This window comes from Hibiscus syriacus, unplaced genomic scaffold (genome assembly GCF_006381635.1).
Source record: "Hibiscus syriacus cultivar Baekdansim isolate YM2019G1 unplaced genomic scaffold, ASM638163v2 tig00008013_pilon, whole genome shotgun sequence".
NCBI classification, from domain to species: Eukaryota; Viridiplantae; Streptophyta; class Magnoliopsida; order Malvales; family Malvaceae; genus Hibiscus; species Hibiscus syriacus.
Window position 1 is genome coordinate 2,416,687 of NW_024062150.1, and position 22,504 is coordinate 2,439,190.

The window sequence follows — 22,504 nt, forward strand, 5'->3', positions numbered from 1 at the left end:
CCACTTGTATCCGTGTATGATCTTTGAGTTATTATGACGTAACCAAGAGAGCGCCCCTTGCTTTGCGCCTAATTCTTTAAATCTTCGTGAGAGCGAAACACCTAAAATTCAATTTATTTTCATTTATGATGATATTCTCTTGCAAAATATATATAGTAGTAAATAAAATAAAATATATATAATATGTGATTGTTTTACCTGATTAGAGAAAAAAGGCGACGTCAATGTAGAAAATTCAGCACCATTTGAGTTGTTTTCAGAAAAAATGACATTTTTATATGTCAAATGAGAACAATATTCCTGCAACAAAATAAAAAAATAGAATAAAATACAATTATATAAAATAAAATAAAATTATATTAAATAAAATAAAAAATCAGACCCTAGTTTGGAGATCGAAATGAGGATGGAGATGGCGGGTCGGGTCAGGATTATGCACTGTTGAGAAAAAAGTGAAATGTACTTAAAAATCAAAATTACCTTGTAGTGTTGAGAAGAAAGTAAAGTATACTTAAAAATCAAAATTAGATCATTTATATATATGATTATATTTGGTTTTGTAATTAAATGTATTTAGTTAAATTTTTTAATTTTCAAAAAAAAAGTTTGTAATTTTCAACATCTTGACAGTAAAAAGATCTGACACCAAAAAAATTGTTGTTTCCAACATGTTTGACTAATTGTTGTTTTCAACATGTTTGACTATTTTATTATTATTTTTAATGTATTGACTGGTTTGACCTAGTAAGTTTAGTAGTGCCGTTAAATTAATTAGTTTGTTTAGATTATTTTTTTACATAAAACAATTCTTATTTAAATTAATGTTTAGATTATTTTATTATTGTTAAAAATTATTTTGCTGTAGATATGTTCAAATGGTAGAATAAAATCAACTGTTTTATCTTGACGCTCAACATATTTCTAGCAGTTTGGGATTGATGGTGCTATTATTGTTTAATTTAATAAAATATTATATTTTATTTGAGAACACGATCGTTATTTTTAAATGGTAAAATTTGTTTTATTATTAATTGATTAATTTCATGATTTAATTAATTATAGGAAGACCCACAACGAGTCTTCCGTCATCGAATCAATATTCCCAAGAAGTCTCGCCAGTTGATTGAATATAACTTGCAACATGCTGGATTTTACTATGTAACCTTTGTTTGAGAGTTCAAGTTGGTTCCGGGTTTAATCAGTGTGTTGATTGAACGTTGGAGACGAGAGACACATGTTTCATTTTCTGTGTGGAGAATGTACGATAACTTTGGAGGAGGTGGCTATGCAACTCTGGGTCCCAACAAATGGGATGCCGATAGTGCATGATAATAATTACAATGTGGATTTTGCTTGTAATACGTTATTTGGGAAAACGACAGTATCCCCACATTTAAATGACAGTATCCCCATATTTAAACGACCAACATTTGAGGATATCATGGTTGCATAATAAATTTTTGCTTGAAAATAATAGTATTGAGGAAGAAGTTTTATATGCAACTCGAGCATATATATTAGAGTTGAATGGGGGATTTTAGATGCCGGATAAATCCAGTAATTTAGTTCACACTTATTATATATTGTTTTTAGGAAATCTTCAAAATACTCATCAATATAATTGGGGATCAATAATATTGGATATATTGTGAGATGTTTGACATTTTTCTCATTTGTTATAGCGTATGCATGACATAATAGAATTATGACCAATTCAATAGAAGTTATAAGCATTGAGGTTGCCAATCGCTCATTTGCTTTCATTGCTTCCGCTACTGTAGGAGCTTAAGTTTGTCCTTTATTTATAAAACACTCAATCTCTCTCCCTTTATCGGACCAAACCTTAGCCAACCTAAAATACGTCTCTTTCACCACACTTATCATTGGAAGATGATGTACACAATTTAATACTAAATTAATGGACTCAGCAAGGTTTGTTGTCATATGTCCGTATCACCGACCACCATCGTATGCTTGCAACCATTTTTCCTGCAGAATTCTCGAAGCTTAGTTCTAAATACTCTCACCATAAAACCACTTTCAAATTCTCCAACCTCTTATCAAATTTTGGTTAGCATAGTTTGTATCCTATTTCATAATATATATTGTGTTAAACATCAATTAAAAACACATAACTTCACATATTGAAAATAAAACAAAACTTATCCATGCTAATTATCTCACTGGAAATGTGGGTGTTATGAAATTGATCGGTATTGTTCTTACCAATATGGAGGATACAAAATGTGAGACATGCATATAAAGGTATCCAACGACTGTTTGGTCGTTCAATTGCTTAAAATACTCGTTCATCGACGGGAAATCAAGCAAACTCCATATTTTTGAATGACATATTATCATATATTAGTCAAAAAGAAATCTCAAGCCTCTAATGTCTCTCATTGAACATTGGTAAATGTAACTAGGAGGATATTTCATTCACCATATTAGGCAACCTCTATCAACAATACATGCTTACATTGAGCATACAACTATGTGCCATCTACTTGGACCATATGTTTGCAAAACAAAAATCCTTTTATGCATGACTTGAATGCCCAAAATAGTCTATGAAATATTTTATTCCCTAGAACAAGTTCACATTCTTTGCCACATGCAGTCATGGTTTGAGACTTCTCTATAGTTCTAGGGCTGAATCGCTTCATTGCTTGTAACAAATCCGATAGCTCATTATACGATGTATCCAATCTCCACACGCCAACTTCATTGCTTTCAACTTCGCATTCCAAACCTTGTCGTATTTTACTTGGCATCCAAACTGGCTTCCAATAGATGCAGCTAACACTGAAAAGGGATCCTTAGATATTTTTCAATCAAAACCTTCACGTATTCACATATTACATTGGAGTCCAATAGTTGGTGGTCTTGTTCGATGGAATTTTACAAACATGTATGAGGAGTATCGTACCTTGTGGTGACTCAAGTATCGCATCTCTAAATTTTTGACACTCTAATATTCCAATTTCACTTTGGGCCATATTTAACACACTTCACATATATGGTTTTCAGGTTGGACTCTGCAACGTGGACATCAACATGACCTTTGATGGAATACTCTTTAATCGCCAACATAGCTTCATTTTCCCCTCTAAATTGCATACTAAATTTTCAAATGATTCAACCATGTGATAGGGAGTTAAATGTGGCATGTTTGGGAATTCAGGGACCCTCATTGCATCATAACCTATCTCGTACATGTGAGGGGTGACTTGATACGGTGTCAGAACTTCATCGACGCCCAAATCAAGTGCACATCCACCGCATACATTGTCATTATCCGCCAAAACGGGTTCATCAGTTTCTTCATCTTCACTGGAATCATCATTTATTTTCCCCCAACAATTTTCAACATCTACGCTAACAGTCAATTTCGGATGATGTATGCATCTTGACTCATACTCTGCTACTGTGGATGTCCCACCGACTTTATTTTCACTTTATAATAGCGCCATAGAACTGTTTGTCGACCTATATGTCGGGTCCTCAAGCTCACTTTCGAAATCCATTTAAGATGAACTTTCAGCCACATTTTTTGATGACCCAGGAACATCGGATATGTTACACACCTCAACAAATAACTCAATGACTGCAACATTTGTTAACACATGTAATTCAATCATGGTTCCAATATCATCATCTTTTTCAATTGGTATTGTATAATATTTAACTGGATTGGACATACCATAAACATGTAATTCAAACTATCAACAATAGCTCACATTTTTCTTTCTATCCTCTGCTTTATTTCTACAAATGTGATGTCCCTTTTGAACATCATATATATAAATCTTTCAGACTGAAAAACAACCCCAACCTCATTTTCTACTTGTTGCTCATTTTCTCTACAAATTAAAATTTGTATTTAGAATAAAAAATACAGGTACATAAATAGTTATACTATGATCATCAGTCGTAAAATAAAATTATATAATATAAAAATATTATAATCATAATAACAACAATAAATCTATAAAGGTAAAATACAACTATAAATATTATAAAAATAATAATAACATAGCAATAAATTGTAAAATACTTCAAATAAAATCTATTCACACTTACTTCATCGTTTCTTTCAACAACTTGACTTGAAAAAAATTCCTTCTATCTCTATTGTCATTTGTAAATTTTTTAATAGATTAAATAAATAATTTTAGATAAAATAACAAAAATTTAAACAAATAATTTTACACTTATTCAAATCAAAATGACAAAAACACACTATAAATGAGCAAATCAGAAAAAAAAAAACACAATGAGCACTTAAATCTTTTACACTTCACCAATTGTTGTTCTCTTCTTAATGTTCATTCCCGGATTCATTCCCACGTGTATATATATAACTGAAAAAAAAATTTAGCAACTTGTAATGCCAGGGTATGTACTACACAGGGATATAGCTGTACCTAAAGACTAAGGCATAGTTCGAGCAACTTGTAGTGTCAAGGTATGGATTATATAGGGATATAGTTGTACCTAATGAGTAGGGCATGGTTCGATATAGCTAGACAATACGTGCATAAGTAAAAAAAACCAAAATATGGGTAACACATGGTGCTCCATGCGTTTTGCATGGGTGTCACATGGTGCTACGTGCGAGTTAGAATCATTGTAGCATTCACCTTATTCAAGCAAAATTTTTTGATTTAGTGTTATTCGAGTCATTTTTTTCACATCATTATCGTAAAAATTTCCGTGAATATAAGTCCCTAGTATTATTAAAATACAAAAATATTTAAAGTTATAATAAGAGTTTTTATTAGTATTGTAAATTAAAAATATAAGTCGAACATTTTCCTATAATATTGACATAAGAAATTAGTCATTTTAGATCATACAAAAACTATACATGAAAAATATTAAAAACTCAACCAAACAAACAACAAAAGGGATTAAGTTATTGAAAGACCAGAACCACAAATTAGAGCCAAGTGTTGTAAAAAATTATCCACGAACGTAAAATCATGTTTCCAAATTCAATCCAAGGGTCCAGAGCAAGGAAAATCAACAAGGTTACAAATAAGCATTATCATGATTAACCGTGTCGTTGTCAAATTCTACCCTGAAAAACACGAAATATAAAAGACCAAACGATGCAAAAAAAAGTGCCACAAAGACAAATTTATTATTATTAAAAAATTTAAAAAAAGAAAAAGAAAATGATAACCGACGACCAATATTAAAATCGGTGTCACCACCGACTAAACAAAATTAAAGAAAAATTTAATTTGATTTTTAAGTGGACTCATTGTATAAATTAATATCAATACTATTTTCAATTCATGGAGCCCAAATACATATTTAGTCTATGCAGTTTTATATTTTAAAAATTTTAGAAATGTGTCTTTGATTAAATTTTTTTTTCATTATCATTTGTTGATTGGATTATTATGTAAGGTAAAATAAACACTCAGTTAAGCAAGCCTTCTAAGAATATGATTGACTAGGCACGGCTTTTGCTTTATCTGTTAGAAAAGAGAATTATTTTAAAAATTAATCTTTAACGGGTGTTGATTTATAAAATAATTTTTTTGGGTTATAGTTGGATAAAAAGGCTGTTATTTGACTCACTTTAAGTTGATGATAATTACTCAAAAACTAATCATTTGCGTAAACTTAATTGGTAGAACACAATACTCTTAATCTTGTGGTCGTGAGATCGAGTCTCACGGAGGGCATTTCATAATTCGGAGGTCTCCCACGGAAGTTGCTCTCAACCTAGTGTTGGGGGCAACCTATTATCATACTTCCCCCTTACGACATTACATATGGGAAAAATGATCAGCTAATTTTTTACTCAAAAACTAATCATTTGCGTAAACTTAATTAACAGGATCCAAATAGAAACTTACGTGAATTTTATAGTGATTATAGCCATAGTTAGAATGGAGGATTGAGGAGCAAATTGAATAAGATCGAAAGATTTAAAAGATGAACCAAGGAGGGACTAAAATCGAGTCAGAGATTTAAACTTATTCTCATAAAATTGAGTAAACAGTATTTTAGACCTTAAATTTCAATTTGATATGTTAATAATGATTTTATATGAATGCTATGTCTCTTCCAAATCTTTTTCTCTCACTTTTTTGCATATCAAAACTTTCCAAGATTGAACCTTTTGGAGGAATGTTTTAACCTTTAGCGAAATATAATTATCTGATGGCTCGCGTCAGATGTTAGAACTAAATATAACGTTAGGTAATCACATTTATTTAGTCTATCAATTTACGAGTATTCACTATAATCCTAGACATGACATAACACTAAAAGTTATTATATAAACTCCTCATATAAGACTAAAGGGGATTTGAACTCTCTAAGCCACGCATCATCCATCGTCTTTAACTCATCACTCCTCTTAAAATTAACGATTGTGTTTCTTGTCCAAATTAAAAAGTATAAATTATCAATGATTAGTGTATGTTTGGGAGCAGAAACAATACCAGACTTCTCAACACGAAACACAAGAAGTTGAAAGACTAACAAATCGATGAATTCAGTAAAGTAGAGAGAGTGTTTTTTATGCAAATTGAAGTCGATAGTTTTATTAAAAAATGAGAAAATATCTAAAATTTTAGTGAAATACTTACATTCATAAGCGTAAATGGATACAAGGAAAATGTTATAAACACATAAAAAAAACTCGAACAAAAGATCGACAAACAAACTCTATCATGGATGAAATTATTGAAAGATCACCGACAATTGTAAATCGGAGTCGACATCATGAGACTATATTCGGATGCAAACCGTGTATCCAAATCCAATATTAGGGTCCAAAGCAAAGAAGATTAACAAAATAATGAATAAGTGTCATCTTGATCAGTCGAGACGATATCAGATCTAACATGAGAAAATTAAATGAAAAGAATAACTAAACTGCTGATAGAAAATATCAAAAATATGTCAAAAGACAGAGAAAAACATGTTATAAAAATAGAGAAATACGTGCCATAAAGCAAACTTATTGAAAATTAAATCATGCTATAAAACAAGGGATGAGCTTGAGACCCGAACCCGACGGGTTCTGACCCGTTCGGGTCGGATTTTTTTAAAGGTGATGTTCGGGTCAGGTTAGATTCGGGTTTAGGGTGAAAAATATCCGATCCGACCCGAATTTATTTACCTTATATATTTAGGAATAATTATAATAATACCCCTCTATATATTATTTTTTCAATTAAATCATTGTTTTTATTGAATAAAAATAATATTTTTCTTATTATTTCGGGTCGAATTAGGTGAAGGATGTAAAATTTTCGGGTCGAATTTGATTGGCTGAAACCCAACCCATGTTCATCCCTATATAAAACCCTAACGCTAGTATTGTCGCCTATTAACGAAGATGAAAAAAGATGCTGAAAAATTTTGGAGATAATTTGACCTAAACGGCATCATTTTTTAAGTAGATATAGTATTTTTGGATCTTTTGATCTTGAACATTAATGAATACTAAAACATGTGCTTAGAAATATAATTCGGCACGTTAGATATGCTTTATGCATGGTTTCGGTCAGTGGAGGATGTATGTAGAATTTAGGGCAGATATGTGTCTATCCTAGAATCTGAATTTCTTTATGTTAATTGTTTATTTTATTAAATATGTCTACCCTAAAAATTTATTTGTACCCACCTCGTATGAAAAATTTTCATTATCAATACATATGTGTACACCTTGAAAAAAATTTCTAGATCAGACACTTGATTCGATTATAAGTAATAAGGTAAAGCAGGCTTAGATTGTGATATAAAATGACTACTTGTGATGTAGTTACAATATGTTGCTATCAAATGCAAGTTGAACTTGTAAATAATATGAATACATGTTGATCATTTCAATTGAATAAAGACTTTATGCGTATAATGTTGGAAAGGACGTGAATGAAATGTTTGTTTAATGAACTTGTTATGTCATTAACAATGACCTGTTTCCTTGGTGATAATATAATTAATCAAGTGTTCTCTTATATATTGTCATATAGTTAGACGTGCCATGTGACAATTTTTACATGCCCAAATGCATTAAAATCAGTTTGTCTGTGCTGCCTACAACGGACATGTTGATAATGGATCCGGCGATGATAGTCATTGCTAGGAAGATGACACCTTATGTTAATCATTTATTTACATATAAATCTAAAGTTAGATGTAAATTAAGATTAAGAGTTTGTTTGAATTTAGATTAGGATTATACTATTGTAAACACAAAACGTCGTCTTCCTTAAAAAAATACAATATGATAAATCATCCCTAAATGATTTTTATTCACAACATGATAAGCCTAATTTATATCTTATTCAATACTTATATTATGTGTTTTACTAGAGTTTGATGAATTATATAACTTCTCAGTGTACAATAATTTCTTGCTCGTCCTTCCACCAAGAAAAAAACTTTTATTTTTTTCCCTCATAACCAAATATGGAACCCTTGGCCACCTCAAAGCTCACTATTGTATCCAACGACACACCGGAATCCCTGCGAAAATACGAGGGGAAGATATCAACTCTCCCGAAAGAAAACGGTTGGAGTTCCATGATGACCCTTCGCTCATACCTACACTTTTGGTTCCATTCCTTCTTTCTCAAAGGAGCCACTGCCCCACGACTGCATCCCTATGCTGGAATTCGGCGAGTATTACTCACCCAGTTGTCCCAAAATCCCACTCTACGGCTCACACATTCCATACACATGTCTGCCAAAATCAATAATACATTCACGTTGTAATATCGTCTACCTTTGTAGAGATCCAAAGGACACATTCTTTTCCATGTGGCACTTCTTCAAAAAGATGGTTGAAACCAACAAAACAGGCAAAGAAGAGTCCTTTGTTTCCATTGAGGAACTGAAAGGATATTGTTCTTGAGATATGAGGTGATGAAGGAGGAGACTGAATTGTGTGTGAAGAGATTGGCCGAGTTCTTTGGGTGCCTTTCAGCTTGGAGGAAGAAAGAGGAGATCGTAGAGTTGTGTAGCTTTGAGAGTTTGAGTAATTTAGAGGTTAATAAGAGTGGGAAGCAGGTAAAGGAGGGGTTTATGGAGAACAGCGCTTACTTGAGGAAGGGGAAAGTTGAGGATTGGAGGAATTATTTGAGTGATGAGATAGGTGATCGGCTCGACAACATCATGGAGGACAAATTGAGTGGTTCTGGATTCAGCTTCCTCAACAAATAAACCTTGCAACTCATCACAATTTTCACCTCTTTTCTGTTAATGTCTCTGAAAGTTTCAAAAATAATCTCAGTTCAATCGTGTAAAACATGTTTCGTTGTGTACTTTTGAGTTAATTTTCTCTTTGATTCACAGTCACTTTAGTGTATTAACTTTGATCTTGTTTAATTTTATATTTAAGAATTTATTCAGTGACATCAGTAATTAAATAGAGTGCTTTTTCGAATGATCGGTTTGAATTTTTCTTCTAAATTAGATATCACATTAAATGAAAAATAATTCGAATGTCACATTAAAAATCTATTGTTCAATTCTTTGACATGAAAAAACCAAAAAGCTCTCTATCTTCCCTTTCTATCTATCGATGGGATGGAAGGTAGGATGCCTTTGATGTCCCCTCCATCAAGAATTGGAGCCTCCTAATCACTACTAATTATGCTTTTCCTTTTCTCGCATGTCTTTCTTAATTTATGGTTCGATATTCTGGTGTCCTAAGCGTAGAGAAACAACACCAATCTATCTCGAACTTGGTGGTTAAACTTACTGCGGTGACAATACTGTAGGGGAGGTCCTGCGGAAAAATAACTCAACGCTAGGATGATAAAAAGCTTAACACCTCTCATTCTTGTTATTTTTTCAATAGAATTTGAGACTACTAATTAAAAAGAGTCTAAATCTCAGAAGGGATGGAAATTCACCACCGACCATATGTATATGCAAATAACTTGAGCAATGGTAGCTAAAAATTTATCTACATGAAATACAAGATAGAAATCAGCAGCGGCCATTACAGACCAGTTTGCACATTTATAAACCTGAAAGAAAAAAGACCATTTGAAACTTATCTACATTTGGGATAAACATGATAGAATAATACTATAAGACATGGAAACTTCCCATTAACAATAATTTTTTATTTGAAATATGGAAATTAAACTACCATTTCATGCTCTAAACACCAACTTTCACAAGCTCGCTTTAGACAATGCTTTTAAAGCTTCAGATATCTCCTGTGGCGTTGCTCCACCTTTAATACTCTTGATCAAGGGGCTGTCCGGAGGAACGATGTCATTTCTAAAGTCCATTGTTCGGAGCAACGCTTCGGAACCCTCTGTCACCACTTCCTTCATGATCAAAGTCTTATGAGCCCCTGCAATCAATTCCTCGTAATCGGTGTCTCCAGTTTCGCCGACGATGACAAACATGTTTGCGACATTCAGCCTCCAACGCACAAAAAGGTACCTAATAATCAGAACGAACAGGTTAATCCGATGAATAAGTAATGATCCGAAAGTCGATTATAATCGAGTCCTGGTACAGTGAAGACCATGAGAAAAGAGAACACCAGTGATTGAATAACTACACATGAAATCAACTTGAAAAAATCAACAGTGGAGTTCTTGAGTATTAATCAACTTTATCATGAATGAAAGATCTTATAAAAAAAGCTTCTTATTAGACGAAATAGAACATTTTGATATCAGTTGTCTTGTGATTGATATGGGCTTAGTTTACATGTTACATATGCCCATATGCACCTCTGATTGTCTCATTCTTTAAAGCATTTAAACCTATGATATTCGGACTTGAGTGTGAGACATGGGCATGTGTCGGACACCGGTATGTTCACTTTTTTTTAAGTTTTACCATGTTTTGGAGGTAGGCTCATATCCGAATGCACATGTTGGATACAAGTATCAGACATGTACCTTAAGAATCAAGATCCATCTTAATATAAAGAATCAGTCTGCATAAGTTTATAGAACTCTCTACCTGAGTGCCTGTGCTCGAGATGCAAGGAGAGGAACAACTTGTATTCTAGTCGAGTTCCTGCAATACATCGGATGGCAACGGAGACCTCGCATCCTAAGCTTCTGCCTCAAATCATCGACTTTCTTTGCCTGTAAAAGCAGCCACCATAAGATCCAAACAACAAATTCTAGTAATTCATAAGTCACCAATGTGTGTGTATATATATATATATATACCTTAGTCGGATCCTTTACAAAATATGAAACACAGTGAGCATTGCTCGATTTCATGTCTTCCTCGACACATGGAGAATCTTGTTCACCCTCAGGGTTCATCAACTTGCAAATTGTCTTCTTTAGACCCTCATAGCCCCAATGAAAGGCAACATGAGACGCATAATCAGGATCGGAAAAAAGCTTTCCATCTTCTGCTGTGTAAGTTCCAGGGTAATACACTTCACTGCCACTGCCACAGATCAAAGCATCAAAATCATTTACTTGAATCTTTGCTGATTTAAAAAACTCTACTGTTTCTGAGACTGGCATAGCTGTTGATATAGCAAACCCCGTCAATTTTGCAATTTGAGCGTCCAGCCGAATGGCCTTAAATATGTCTTGTATAATTTGAACCATCTTCTTGTCAGGGAACCCCTTGCTGTCATAGCAGTCAAGTGTTAAAACAACTAATCCACGCCGCCGCCTCAAAATAGGATACTTGCTTCCCACATTTTCAAGCTTCACTCCTTCAGTTTCTTTCGAGTTTGTTTCCGGCTTATTTATCTTGCTTAGGACTTGTTTTACTTGGTCTTGCAGCTCAGGTTCACCAGAAGATGAAGCTACAGGGTCAAGGGATCCGGTTAGTGAAGCTTTATCTCCATCAACTGAGAGCCTAAGGGACATGTCTTGCACGTCTTTAAGTGAGTCATTTAAAGATGATACTTCTGAAGAGATGTCATCCCCCGGTGTATCTGTTTGCCACTGAGGATGTCTCATCCGACAAGCAGCCACCTTTGTCAAGTATGTTCGGCAGTGTTCAGGCCATGAGTACAGATGTATATTCTTCCAACCATTCTTTCTGCACTCATGCCATAGGTTTTTCTCCGATACCAACTTCAACAGGGCATCAGAAATTGCTTTCTGATCATGGGGATCCACCAGAAGGCCATTATTTAGTGCCTAAAATTTTTTAAGGGAAAAAAGTAATGTCAAGAATTGGAACTATTGTAATATTTTGTAGACAAACCGTATAGACGACAACGCTGATGTTCAGAATCTTTTAATATTTTCAGAAAAATAATCCCTCTCAAGTTTGTAGTCTCTTGTGCTCGTCTTTCCTGGCAAAAGTTTATATTTGAAAGCACTGGAAAGTCCACCGGCTATATCTAATGGTTGAAAAATATATTCATCATTCTTACCCGCTGAATGTCAACCGGTCCACCATTTTTTGTTGCCACCATCGGCAGGCCATGGGCAGCTGCCTGCATTATGTCAAATAAGTAGAGATAAAGATTCTATCTCATTGAACTTGATAAGATGGCTTTTAAAAACAAATTTCAACCGATAAAAAAACAACCTCTATTAGTGTAAGTCCAAAAGGCTCAACCAGAGCTGGATTTATGAAAACTCCCTGCGATATTTACTTACAGTTAATATAAAAACAACAGCACATGAATTAGCTCCAACAAAAATGAACTCTAATTAACCTTTGTTTTTGCTGCAAGTCGATAAATATCAGGAACATCAGCCTGTTTATGATGCTTTGGATAGGCAACCTGTCCATAGAGGTCATACTTGTCAATGAGTTTCAATACTGTTACGAGCACACTAACACTCGGACCAGTCATTTCATCAATATCATCCCGGTTCCCCATTATAAGTGTCTGCAAAAAAAAATAGTATTAGTAGCCTTTCTTCCACTCTGTAAATCAAAATTGTCGCACAAACTAACTTACAAGATTAGCAAGCTCTCGTAAAGGACGACATTCTCCAAAGGCTTTCAAAAGATTGGTTATGTTCTTCTTTGGATCAGGTCTAGATAAGGCCAAGATCATTGGCTTGTGGGGATTTGTAAGAAACCTCATCACCTGCCAATGATAGGAAGAATCAATAACAGATCCGTTAAATGATGAGTGTATAACATAGCTGACCTACTTACATCTGACCATATTGTTGGAATTGCCTTGGGAGAAGATCCATCAGTACCTCCTCCAATAACCGAGACAATTTCTCCATCAATCTCAGGGGCATCTTCTTGAACTACAACATTGCTGAAGTCCATGCCAGGGGGAATAACCTGCAAACAACTTGTACTTCAAAGCTAAAATAAGAGGTGCAAACAAGATAGTTCAGTGTCATCTCATTGATCTAGACAACGTGGATTTAACAATATGTTTCAAAACAAGGAAAAATATACTTCTGTGGTAATTCTCTTTTCACATCATCTGTAACACCCATATGAAGGAAGCAGTGATCAAAACAATATCTCGAAATAGGGGAAAAGAGTAAGGAAAAAAAAGGGAGAAATATTGTTACCACCATTCTTGGCATGTATCGACCATGACAGTTTACCCCACGTCTAGCACGGGCACGTAAAACTTTTTCAAGCTTGACATCAAACCCATCATAAAGCCCCCACTGCTCTTCAATCTCTTGCTGTGTACTAGTGATAACTAGTTCTGCAACATCAAGGGAAAATTCTTCTGCTTCAATTCTTCTCATAATCTTGTATGTTGAATTGATGTCTTCCTTTGACTGTCGTCCTTGTTTAAGAAGCTGCTCAAGTTTGTTTCTCCCAAGAGAGTGTCCTGTTAAAACCATGGGGACATTTAAAGCACCTGAGAGAAGAGCAGCACTGTCCCCTGCATCAGCATAATGGCCATGGATAACATATGGCCATACAGGTTGGCCCCCACCAATTTGTTCACCGAGAACTTTTGACATATTAAGAATGTGAGCCAAAGAACCATCTACAAATTCTTGAATATAAGGCCACAATAATTCTTTATGAAGGTACTTATCACGTGGACCAAAAGGGATCCTTATAATGTACGCCCCGCTACTCTCTCCAACATCGTTTCCATCTGCATCTTCACCTGCGGTCGTTAACATTTCTGTAGGCTCTCCATAGCTCCAATCAACTTCAGGTGATAAGACTTGTCGAGTAAAAAGATCTACTCTATACACTCCTGGCATCTTTGCAAGAGCCCTAGACAGCTCTACCACATATTTGACCTGTGGACCATTTTATTGTTTTAAAAACATAAAATAAATTAAGTGAAGCCAAAATGCAAGCAATAATTTTTTTATTGTAGAATACTGCATTTACCTGTCCACCAGTGTCAGAATCTCTACCAAGCTCCATGTTTTCTCCTCGGACTAACCCATGCAAACTGAGTGAGAAGAAATATAACAGTGCTTCAATGAATTAGCTGAATTCCTTACATAATCTCTAAAGTTTCCCTTTCATTAAAATGCAAGCAAGTCATGCCACTTGGAGTCAAATCATTACGGTAACTTTCAGGCACTGTTATTTGATTTACGTTCTTTTTGCTTCTATGAATAATGAAACGAAGAAATTTAAGAAATACATGCATTAAAAAATGTCCATTATTGAATTGTGTAACCCATTGGGAAATTGAGAGACACGGATGATGGTTGTTCCACCTGCTCCAATAACAAATCTTAAGATTAATTCAAGATTAATACATATGAGGAGGGAAAGTGATACCTGATAAGGATAATGTAAAGTTTCTTTCCCTTCTTGTCCTCTGACCACACTTCCAAGTTGGAATAGTCTCTTTGGAACGTTTTCCTCGGGGTCTCTGCGCTAATCAACTCACTAACAGCATCTCCCTTCTCTCCTTCTGACAAGTCTTCAACCAAGTCCTCAGTGGCATCCTTGCGCACAAGTTCACGTTCCCACTTCCGCTTTGCCAATCGTTGCAATTCTTCCCATTCCAACTATTTACATCATAAGATCGTAATTTGAGTACTCTAAATTGCTTCACTCTCAGTAAGTAAAAACTCATTTTGAGGTTTCTTGGAGCTCGGGCTATGTTATCATATTTAAAGGGTGAAATGTCACACTTTAGAAATATTCTAGCAAAACTCTCATTTAGCCATATTCAGGAAGAAGCATTTACAGAATTGCCCATTCACAGAGTTGACTATCTTCAATAAGGAATTTGTTCAAACACAAGGTACCATACAGCTTGATGAGCAGATATAAATATGAAAGCCATGAATTAAGAATCAAACTAGTCCTCGCATACGCATAAGACATCCAAAGACATACACACTAAGTTATATGCATATTTATACATACATGGTTACATACACACGCATATCTATAAAGAATACATCACGGAGTTAACTATCTTCAATGAGGAATTCGTTCAAACACAGGGTACCATACTACATGAGCAGATATACATACATATATATACATGCATAGTTACATTACATTACATACACACAGATATCTGATAAGGATAGAGGAGGGACCTGCTTCTTTTTTCGGGTAAGGTGCCAAATGCGCCAGCACATGTTCTCGAGCCTTGAACTACGTTCCCTGGCATTCCGGGTGGCGACAACCTTGATCCATGTCCTATGTAGATCGGTTTCATCAACACCAGTGACCACCTCTTCAACAAAGTACTTTGTCGGATTGAAGTGATCCCTTTCTCTCAAATCCACAGCCGGCTTATGCTGCTCCTCGATGGCTGCTGCCCCGCTGTCCAGTATCGCTTCCAAGTACCCATTTATCCACTCGTTCGCTGCCATTGCCCTTCTTTCACCGTGTCTCCTCTTGGACTAAGACAAAAATGGGGGTTTTTTTCTGCTCTTGGTTTCTACATTGAATGGCAAATGAGAAGGCTAAACATTTTTGTTCCAAAAAGGAAGTTTGAAAATGGATGAATCAGTTGAGGTTGGAAAGAGTCGTGGGAGAGAAGGAAGGGAGAGAGGTACATGCAAAAGGGAACACGTGGATCAAAGAGATGAAGACACGTACGCAGAGGATGAATGCATGAGTCTCACACAGTTTGGATATGCAATACAAGGTGTGAGTGAGCGAGTGTTGGATGTTTTTGTTTCTTCACGTTGTCCGCTTCTTATTGCTGCTTTTCCTTCCAGTCTCGAACAAATTTGTTGCTACAATTCTATTAAAAATTATATTAAATAAGGGTTGCATATATAATTATAAAACCTTAAATGAGGCTCCAATATTTTCTTATTATAATCCTGTTAAGCAATGTATTGATGTAAATTTTGCATTTTAATTATATTAATCTTGCAATTGTGTGTTTATATTGTTTTTTTTTTGTTTTTTTAGTATTTAAAAATATCATTTTTTATCGTATGTTGTAATGAAATTATTGTTATTCTTTGAGCTTTTGAATTCGAGCACCATGAATGTCAGAAATATGATTATTAAATGTTAAACGCTAATGTTTAAGACCTAAAGTTTAAATTAAGAATTCGAAGTTTAAAGTTTAAGAGTTAACATCTGAAGAGTTAAGGTTTTAAATAAGCATATATGTGGAGTATTTTCTTTCTATTTTAATGCATTTCATGCCCATACATAAAAAGTAGTTATATATAAAGGATAGAATTATAAATTTATATTAAAAATATTAAGGCTATATATTATAAAAAAAATCAATTAAACTCCTGAGCTATGTGAATGGTGTGTCTAGATACATAAATTTTACTTGTTTGGTAATTCGTTCTAATTAATTAATAATTGAATTAAACTTTTTTTTGAATATAATTAAGTAATTTATGAGTCTAGATGCCTTGTTAACAACCCTATTTATGAATCCTGGATCCATTAATAACCAAAATAAATTATTAAGGCTTGTTATCTTAAGTAAAGGATTGTTAACTACATCTCTACCGTTCTAATAAGTGATATTGTTTTCTATTTCTACATTCTTAATTAGAGTCGGTAGGTTAGTCTAGTTATTCTTAGACAGCCTTTAGATCTAAATAGTTAGCTATTCTAATTAACTAAATTGAGTCATTGCTATTTGATCGATAAAGTTGTCCATTAATCTCTTTAAATTCAGTTTTCAAAATATTTTTTTCAATCAATTTATTTTAATGTAATTTTTCTCTGATAAATTCATACATTTCAATAGTGGATTCAGAAATACTTTAAAGAGTGAAATACACAAGGACATACATCAATGGCGGAACTTGGTGATAGAGTTAGGGGAGTTTACTTAAAACTTTAAAAACCTTAGAGGTTAAAATTAATTTTTTCAAAAAGATTCAATTTAAATTTTTTTTTCCAAAAAAATTGGGGTCTGACTAAAATTTTTGAAATTTTGAGAGGCTTAATGAGAATTTTTTAAAATTACGGGAGGGGTTTAATTAAGAACATTCAAAAAATTTAAAGCTTAATCTGAATTCCTAAAATTTTGTGGGGCCAAATTAAATTTTTTAAAAATTTAAGGGTCAAAATTATAGTTTTTCAAATTTTGGGGGGCCCATGGCCCCACTAGTCTTCATTGTGTTCCGCCTCTGATAGACATAATATTTTATGTAACACCCTAGACCGGTACGACAAACAATCGGTCGATCTGAATGCTACACGAAACCACCGAAGTGACTAACCAAAGTTTTCTTTAATTTTTCAATCTGAAATGATATTTTGTAAATACTCATGTTAAGATAATTCAACTACTATTTAAATAAAATGGTTTACATCAGGAGCTCCCAAAAATAATAATTCAAATCATAATACCATCATTTAAAAAAGTTACGACTCGAATATACAAAACATGTTTACAAATATACATGCCCTCTAAAGATAAACTCGATACGTATCTCTGCACTAATCTGATCTGAATCACTGCTGGCAAAAAGGATCCTCTGACTGCTCCTCGACTAACCTACGTAAGGAAACAAATTCCAAACGTTGAGCTAACTAGCCCGGTGCCACACTAACAACTAAGTCATACTAAAAGTGTTCATGTAATGCTCAAGCTAACTGATAAACTGCAATAGTACGTATACTTGTATATTGCACTCTCTACTCTATGGTAGACATCATGGTGCGGCTGAGGGCTCTGCATCTTGAAGCTCACGCTCGACTAACCTACCCTTTGCGAGTGTCGGGCCTCGACCCTAGTTAGTCGGTTTAAAGTGCCTCACGCACTACCTAAGGATATCCATATTGATTCTATACTTCGACACCAAAATCTTACTAAAAGAACTCGAGTGTCTTGATCGTTTCCCGAGAATCAATCAAGGCTAGATTTATGTCCCCTAATTGATCTCGTTTCTAAATGTAATTAAACATCATTAATGTTCTCACTTGTAGTCTTATTTAATGATATACTGAAGTGTTGGGGTACCTCGAGCCAATTCCCTTAAAAATTGGGTTTTCTTGCCCAAAATAGATTGTTGGTATCGATATTGACCATTCAGTATCAAATCCAATAACAATAGTTTCGATACTTTATGTAAGTATCAATACTAAAAAGGCTGCTAGAAAATAAGTCTCGATATCACACATGGGAGTCTTGAGATCGTGACTTACTCGATACCACTGCCTAGAAATTCATGAATTTTCTCATAAAATGATTGGCCCTCTAGTATCGAGACCCAAGCTGTAGAGTGCACAAAATAAGCACGAAAAAAATTCTATTCTTCTAACGCAAAGACATTAGTGAGGTCCTCAATCATTATTAATGTTTTACGTGTGATATAAGGGTAATAAAGAAAGCTTTTAAACATGCTATAGTTTTAAAACCTAAAATCTACGATAGAATTAACTCATCATGCTTCAACTAAACTCTTAAACAAATGTCATATCTCTAATGACCTACAAAGAGTATCAAAGAGTTATAAGTATGGTTACCTTGTTTCTTTTGATGGCTAGAACTCTCCCCAATTAACTCGAAGTCAACTTTTCTTTCCCTCTTGGTTTTGAGTTATTCCCCACCTCCTTCACTAAGCAAAAGTAAGGAAAGAGGTTACTATCTTAACTAATTTCTTGGATTAAGTTAAAGACATTATCTATAACTTGAATCCACTAACCTAGAGCTTGAATCGTTTGATTCTCTTAATTCTCCATAAAAATCATTTTTGGTTTCAAGGCTAAAACTTGAAAAATGAAACTTGAAATGAAGCTAGAAGGATGAGGATTAATAATCTTACCTTAGCTTGACCCAAATTAAACTTGAAATCTTTAATCCTTCAACTTGAAATAGAAGAAGAAAGGAGAAAAGATGGAGGAAAAAGAAGATGAGTGTTTGGTGAGCTAAAATAAGGGACGGTTCACGTAAAAATCATATTAGAGGGAGGAGATTTTCAGCTTTAACTAAAAAGGGGAAATTTACACTTTTAGTCCCTCCACTTTCTATTTCATAAAACACTCATCCCCATCTTAAAACTCTTGGCCCAAACTCAAGCCCACAAACACTAAACTTGGTCCAACTATTCTATTGAGTCGTTTGGCTCAACTTTATGGATCTCAGGTTGACTCGAACTAGTTAACCCGAGATTCGAGATGTTACATTTTATGATAGGAACTAAACTTATATCTCTTAAGTAGTTTTACTTTGATAAACACTTTAATATTATGATAATAAAATTATTATTTAAAATTAAATTAATAAAAATAACCAATTGATTAATTCAACTTATTATAAGGACTTCAACACTAGTGATAATAAAAGTAAAAAATATATTATTGAGATTGAATAATTGCTTACAAAAAATTATCAAAGTATATGATAATTTTAGAATTGATACTTTTATATAATTTGAGGGTGATTAGATTTTTGGTTTCACACATGACCCAGGAAAATGTTCACTCCTCGTTGTTGAACTTTGGGTTACTCATGGTATTTTAACACATGTTTGAAGGTTAAGGGTTTGTTTGATTTAAAAAATATATATGTTATTTTTATTTTCTTAGAAAATAAAAAACATTGAAGAAAATATGTTTAGTGGTAAAATTAGAAAATGATTTCTAGAAAATAAAATAAAAATAAGTGAAAATATGAAAACATATAAAAGATATTTTCAATATTTTCATTAAAACTATTTTGGAAATTTGCGAAATAGAAAAATATGAAATCTAGATTTTAAACTTAACTTATACATGTTCAAATCTTTCTAACAATAATTTTTTTATTTAATTGTAACTAAAACCCTCAAACTTTTGAAAAAAAATCAATATAATAGTTAAACTATTTTTTTACACCCAATGTGGTACTTAAACTAATTTTTTAGTATTTTTATATTTAATGTATTAAATATCTTAATAATTATTTATATTTTAAATTTAAATAATAACTTAATTTTTTTAAAAATTAAATAAGTTCTTAAACTTTATAAAATATTAATTAAGCCCTCAAACTTAGAAAAAATCAATTAAATTCATTTACTACATTATTATCCATCTTGTACTGCCACAATAACATAATAAACTGTCATATCAACATTGTAGATTCTCATGTAAACTTTGTGAACTGTCATGTAATCGTCTTGACAATTTGATTTAGTTAATCAAAAAATTAAATAAATTTTTGTGTTATGAAATTTCTTATCAATTTTATTGTTTTTGCATAACTCCATGTAAAATTTATGTAATGAAATTTTTTAATAATTATATTTTAATTTAATTATGTAATAATTATTTATTCATTTCTATTTTTTTAAAAATAGACACCAAATATATTTTCATATTTTTATTTTTGAATATAAGTTTTTATTAACTAAACATATTTTCTAATTTTCAAAAAACTGAAATTAAAAACTATTTTTAAAAAATAAAAAAATAAAAAAAAAAAAAAATATTTTTTAGAGCCAAACGGACCCTAAGTTTTTGACATGTTGAATTGGAATCAGGTAATTTTGAGATTACAAGAATTTATAACAGTTCATTTGAGGCTCTAGCGGAAAGTGCCTTGGTAAGTACTATCTCTGAACTTCGTGATCGAGAGAAGGTTACAAAAATTCCAGCATGTATACCGTGAACAAAACGCTGCGGCAGATCAATTGGCTGCATCGAATCGTGGTGCTTCGATTGGTATAGTTGAGTTCATAGAACCTCCAACAGAGCTCTCTGTCATCTTACAGAAGGATTTACTTGATTTATTTTTTTTTAACAATGACAACTGAATTTCATTATTAAAAATAGAGGAATCAAAATTACAAAGTATCTAAAGAGAAAATTAGAGACAATAATCACAAAAAATTCATACATAAAATTAAAATATTAAGTCCAAAGATACGAAGAGAATGAAACATTCCAAATAGCAAAACAAACCAATATCCTTCATAAAACTCTTTGTCTCTGTCGAACGAGACGCTTTACGATGTGATAAAGGAGTGGTGAGCAAACCAAACAATTTGACAGACTGCTTTGCTACACAATTCTGATTATATCGACAAACGACCATTTACAAAATAGGAGATCTAATAATAGGTTACCACTAACAGGCCAATCAGAAAACAAATACAGGATCTTTGTAGAAGCACCAACACAACCGTAGATGTATGCAAAATACTTACCGAAAATCACAAGGAACGTGCCACAAGAGTAGAGAAAAAACGTAACACAAGAGCAGAGAAAAGTGTCACAAGAACATAGATTCTTATTTAAAAGTGAGAAACTCAAGAAAAATCAATAAAAAAATATGAAAAAGAACCAAAAAAATAGAAATCACCGATCGACAATTAATATTAATATTGGTGCCGCCATCGATTAAACAAAAAACAAAGGAAAAAAAGAAGACGATAAGAAAAGTGAAAAACTCAAGGGAAAAAACATAATATGAAAAGAAAAAAAAATAGAAATCAACAATCAATATTAAAATTGGTGCCGCCACCAGTTAAACAAAAAACAAAGAAAGAAAAGAAGGCGACACAAGAACATTAAGAGATAAAATTAAGTTAAAGTGTCGTCATCGGTTAAACAAAAAATAAAAGAAGAAAAAAAGACGATATAAAAATATTAAGAGAAAAAAAATAAGGTTAAAGGAAAGAAGGTACAGACCGTTGAAACTTAAAATCAGAAAATAATGATTTAGGGTTAAATTAAGACTATTTAATACCTTAAAATAAATAAATTTCAAATAGATTTACGCCAACGTTATTATTTCTTTTCCCTTTAAAGACTATTTGCTAGGTTGAGATAACAAAGGCAAAGTAAGGAAACGTGCACATGCAGAATAAACCGAAGGGGTTGACAGGATCATCGTTTCCGGAAAAATTAAATTATCGAATAATTTAGATTTTTTTTATATTTTCTATTGTTATTATATTTTTGTGTCTTAAAGTTTTATAAGTTTTTTCGTAACATAAATTCTTACATCTGTCATTGCATACTGTGCACTGCAAACTTCCAAATTTGAACTCCCAGTAAGGATGATGCAAACCACTAATAAGAAATTGGGCAAAGTTAATCCTCTATCTACTGAAACACAAATTGTAATGGATTCTCTAATGTATGGACATACTAACAGGTTTTTTATACTTCTCCATGACCATAACCCTCTTCACCGCGCTTAACAAAAACAGGTAACAGAAAATCCACCTGTGAA

The 22,504-nt window shown here is 33.0% G+C and overlaps 1 protein-coding gene and 1 pseudogene across 2 annotated transcripts; one reads left to right on the top strand and one right to left on the bottom strand.

The window, feature by feature from the left end:
• Nucleotides 1–8,442: 8,442 nt before the first annotated feature.
• On the top strand, nucleotides 8,443–9,195 carry LOC120201967 (annotated as a pseudogene).
• A 749-nt stretch (nucleotides 9,196–9,944) lies between these two features.
• On the bottom strand, nucleotides 9,945–15,926 carry LOC120201922 (probable sucrose-phosphate synthase 3). 2 transcript variants are annotated; one of them, XM_039202438.1, is made up of 12 exons: nucleotides 15,447–15,926; nucleotides 14,671–14,903; nucleotides 14,269–14,332; nucleotides 13,476–14,174; nucleotides 13,099–13,236; nucleotides 12,896–13,027; nucleotides 12,647–12,823; nucleotides 12,517–12,570; nucleotides 12,359–12,421; nucleotides 11,181–12,119; nucleotides 10,966–11,093; nucleotides 9,945–10,434 (listed from the first exon to the last, which is right to left on the bottom strand). In XM_039202438.1, exons 1-12 carry the CDS (start codon nucleotides 15,723–15,725, stop codon nucleotides 10,158–10,160), a joined length of 3,183 nt encoding a protein of 1,060 aa, XP_039058369.1. In that variant the 5' UTR covers nucleotides 15,726–15,926; the 3' UTR covers nucleotides 9,945–10,157. The 2 variants fall into 2 exon arrangements, with proteins under 2 accessions (XP_039058369.1, XP_039058370.1); XM_039202439.1 differs by lacking the exon at nucleotides 12,517–12,570 and having other exon boundaries at nucleotides 15,447–15,925.
• Nucleotides 15,927–22,504: the final 6,578 nt, after the last annotated feature.

What these genes read in the sequence shown, in the direction of transcription:
- LOC120201922 (XM_039202438.1), bottom strand. Translation starts at nt 15,725, where the DNA reads ATGGCAGCGAACGAGTGGATAAATGGGTACTTGGAAGCGATACTGGAC. An exon ending in CTTTACATTATCCTTATCAG is followed by an intron (nt 14,333 to 14,670) that starts GTATCACTTTCC and finishes CTTCTCACTCAG; the next exon opens with TTTGCATGGGTTAGTCCGAG. An exon ending in TTGGACTTACACTAATAGAG is followed by an intron (nt 12,422 to 12,516) that starts GTTGTTTTTTTA and finishes GACATAATGCAG; the next exon opens with GCAGCTGCCCATGGCCTGCC.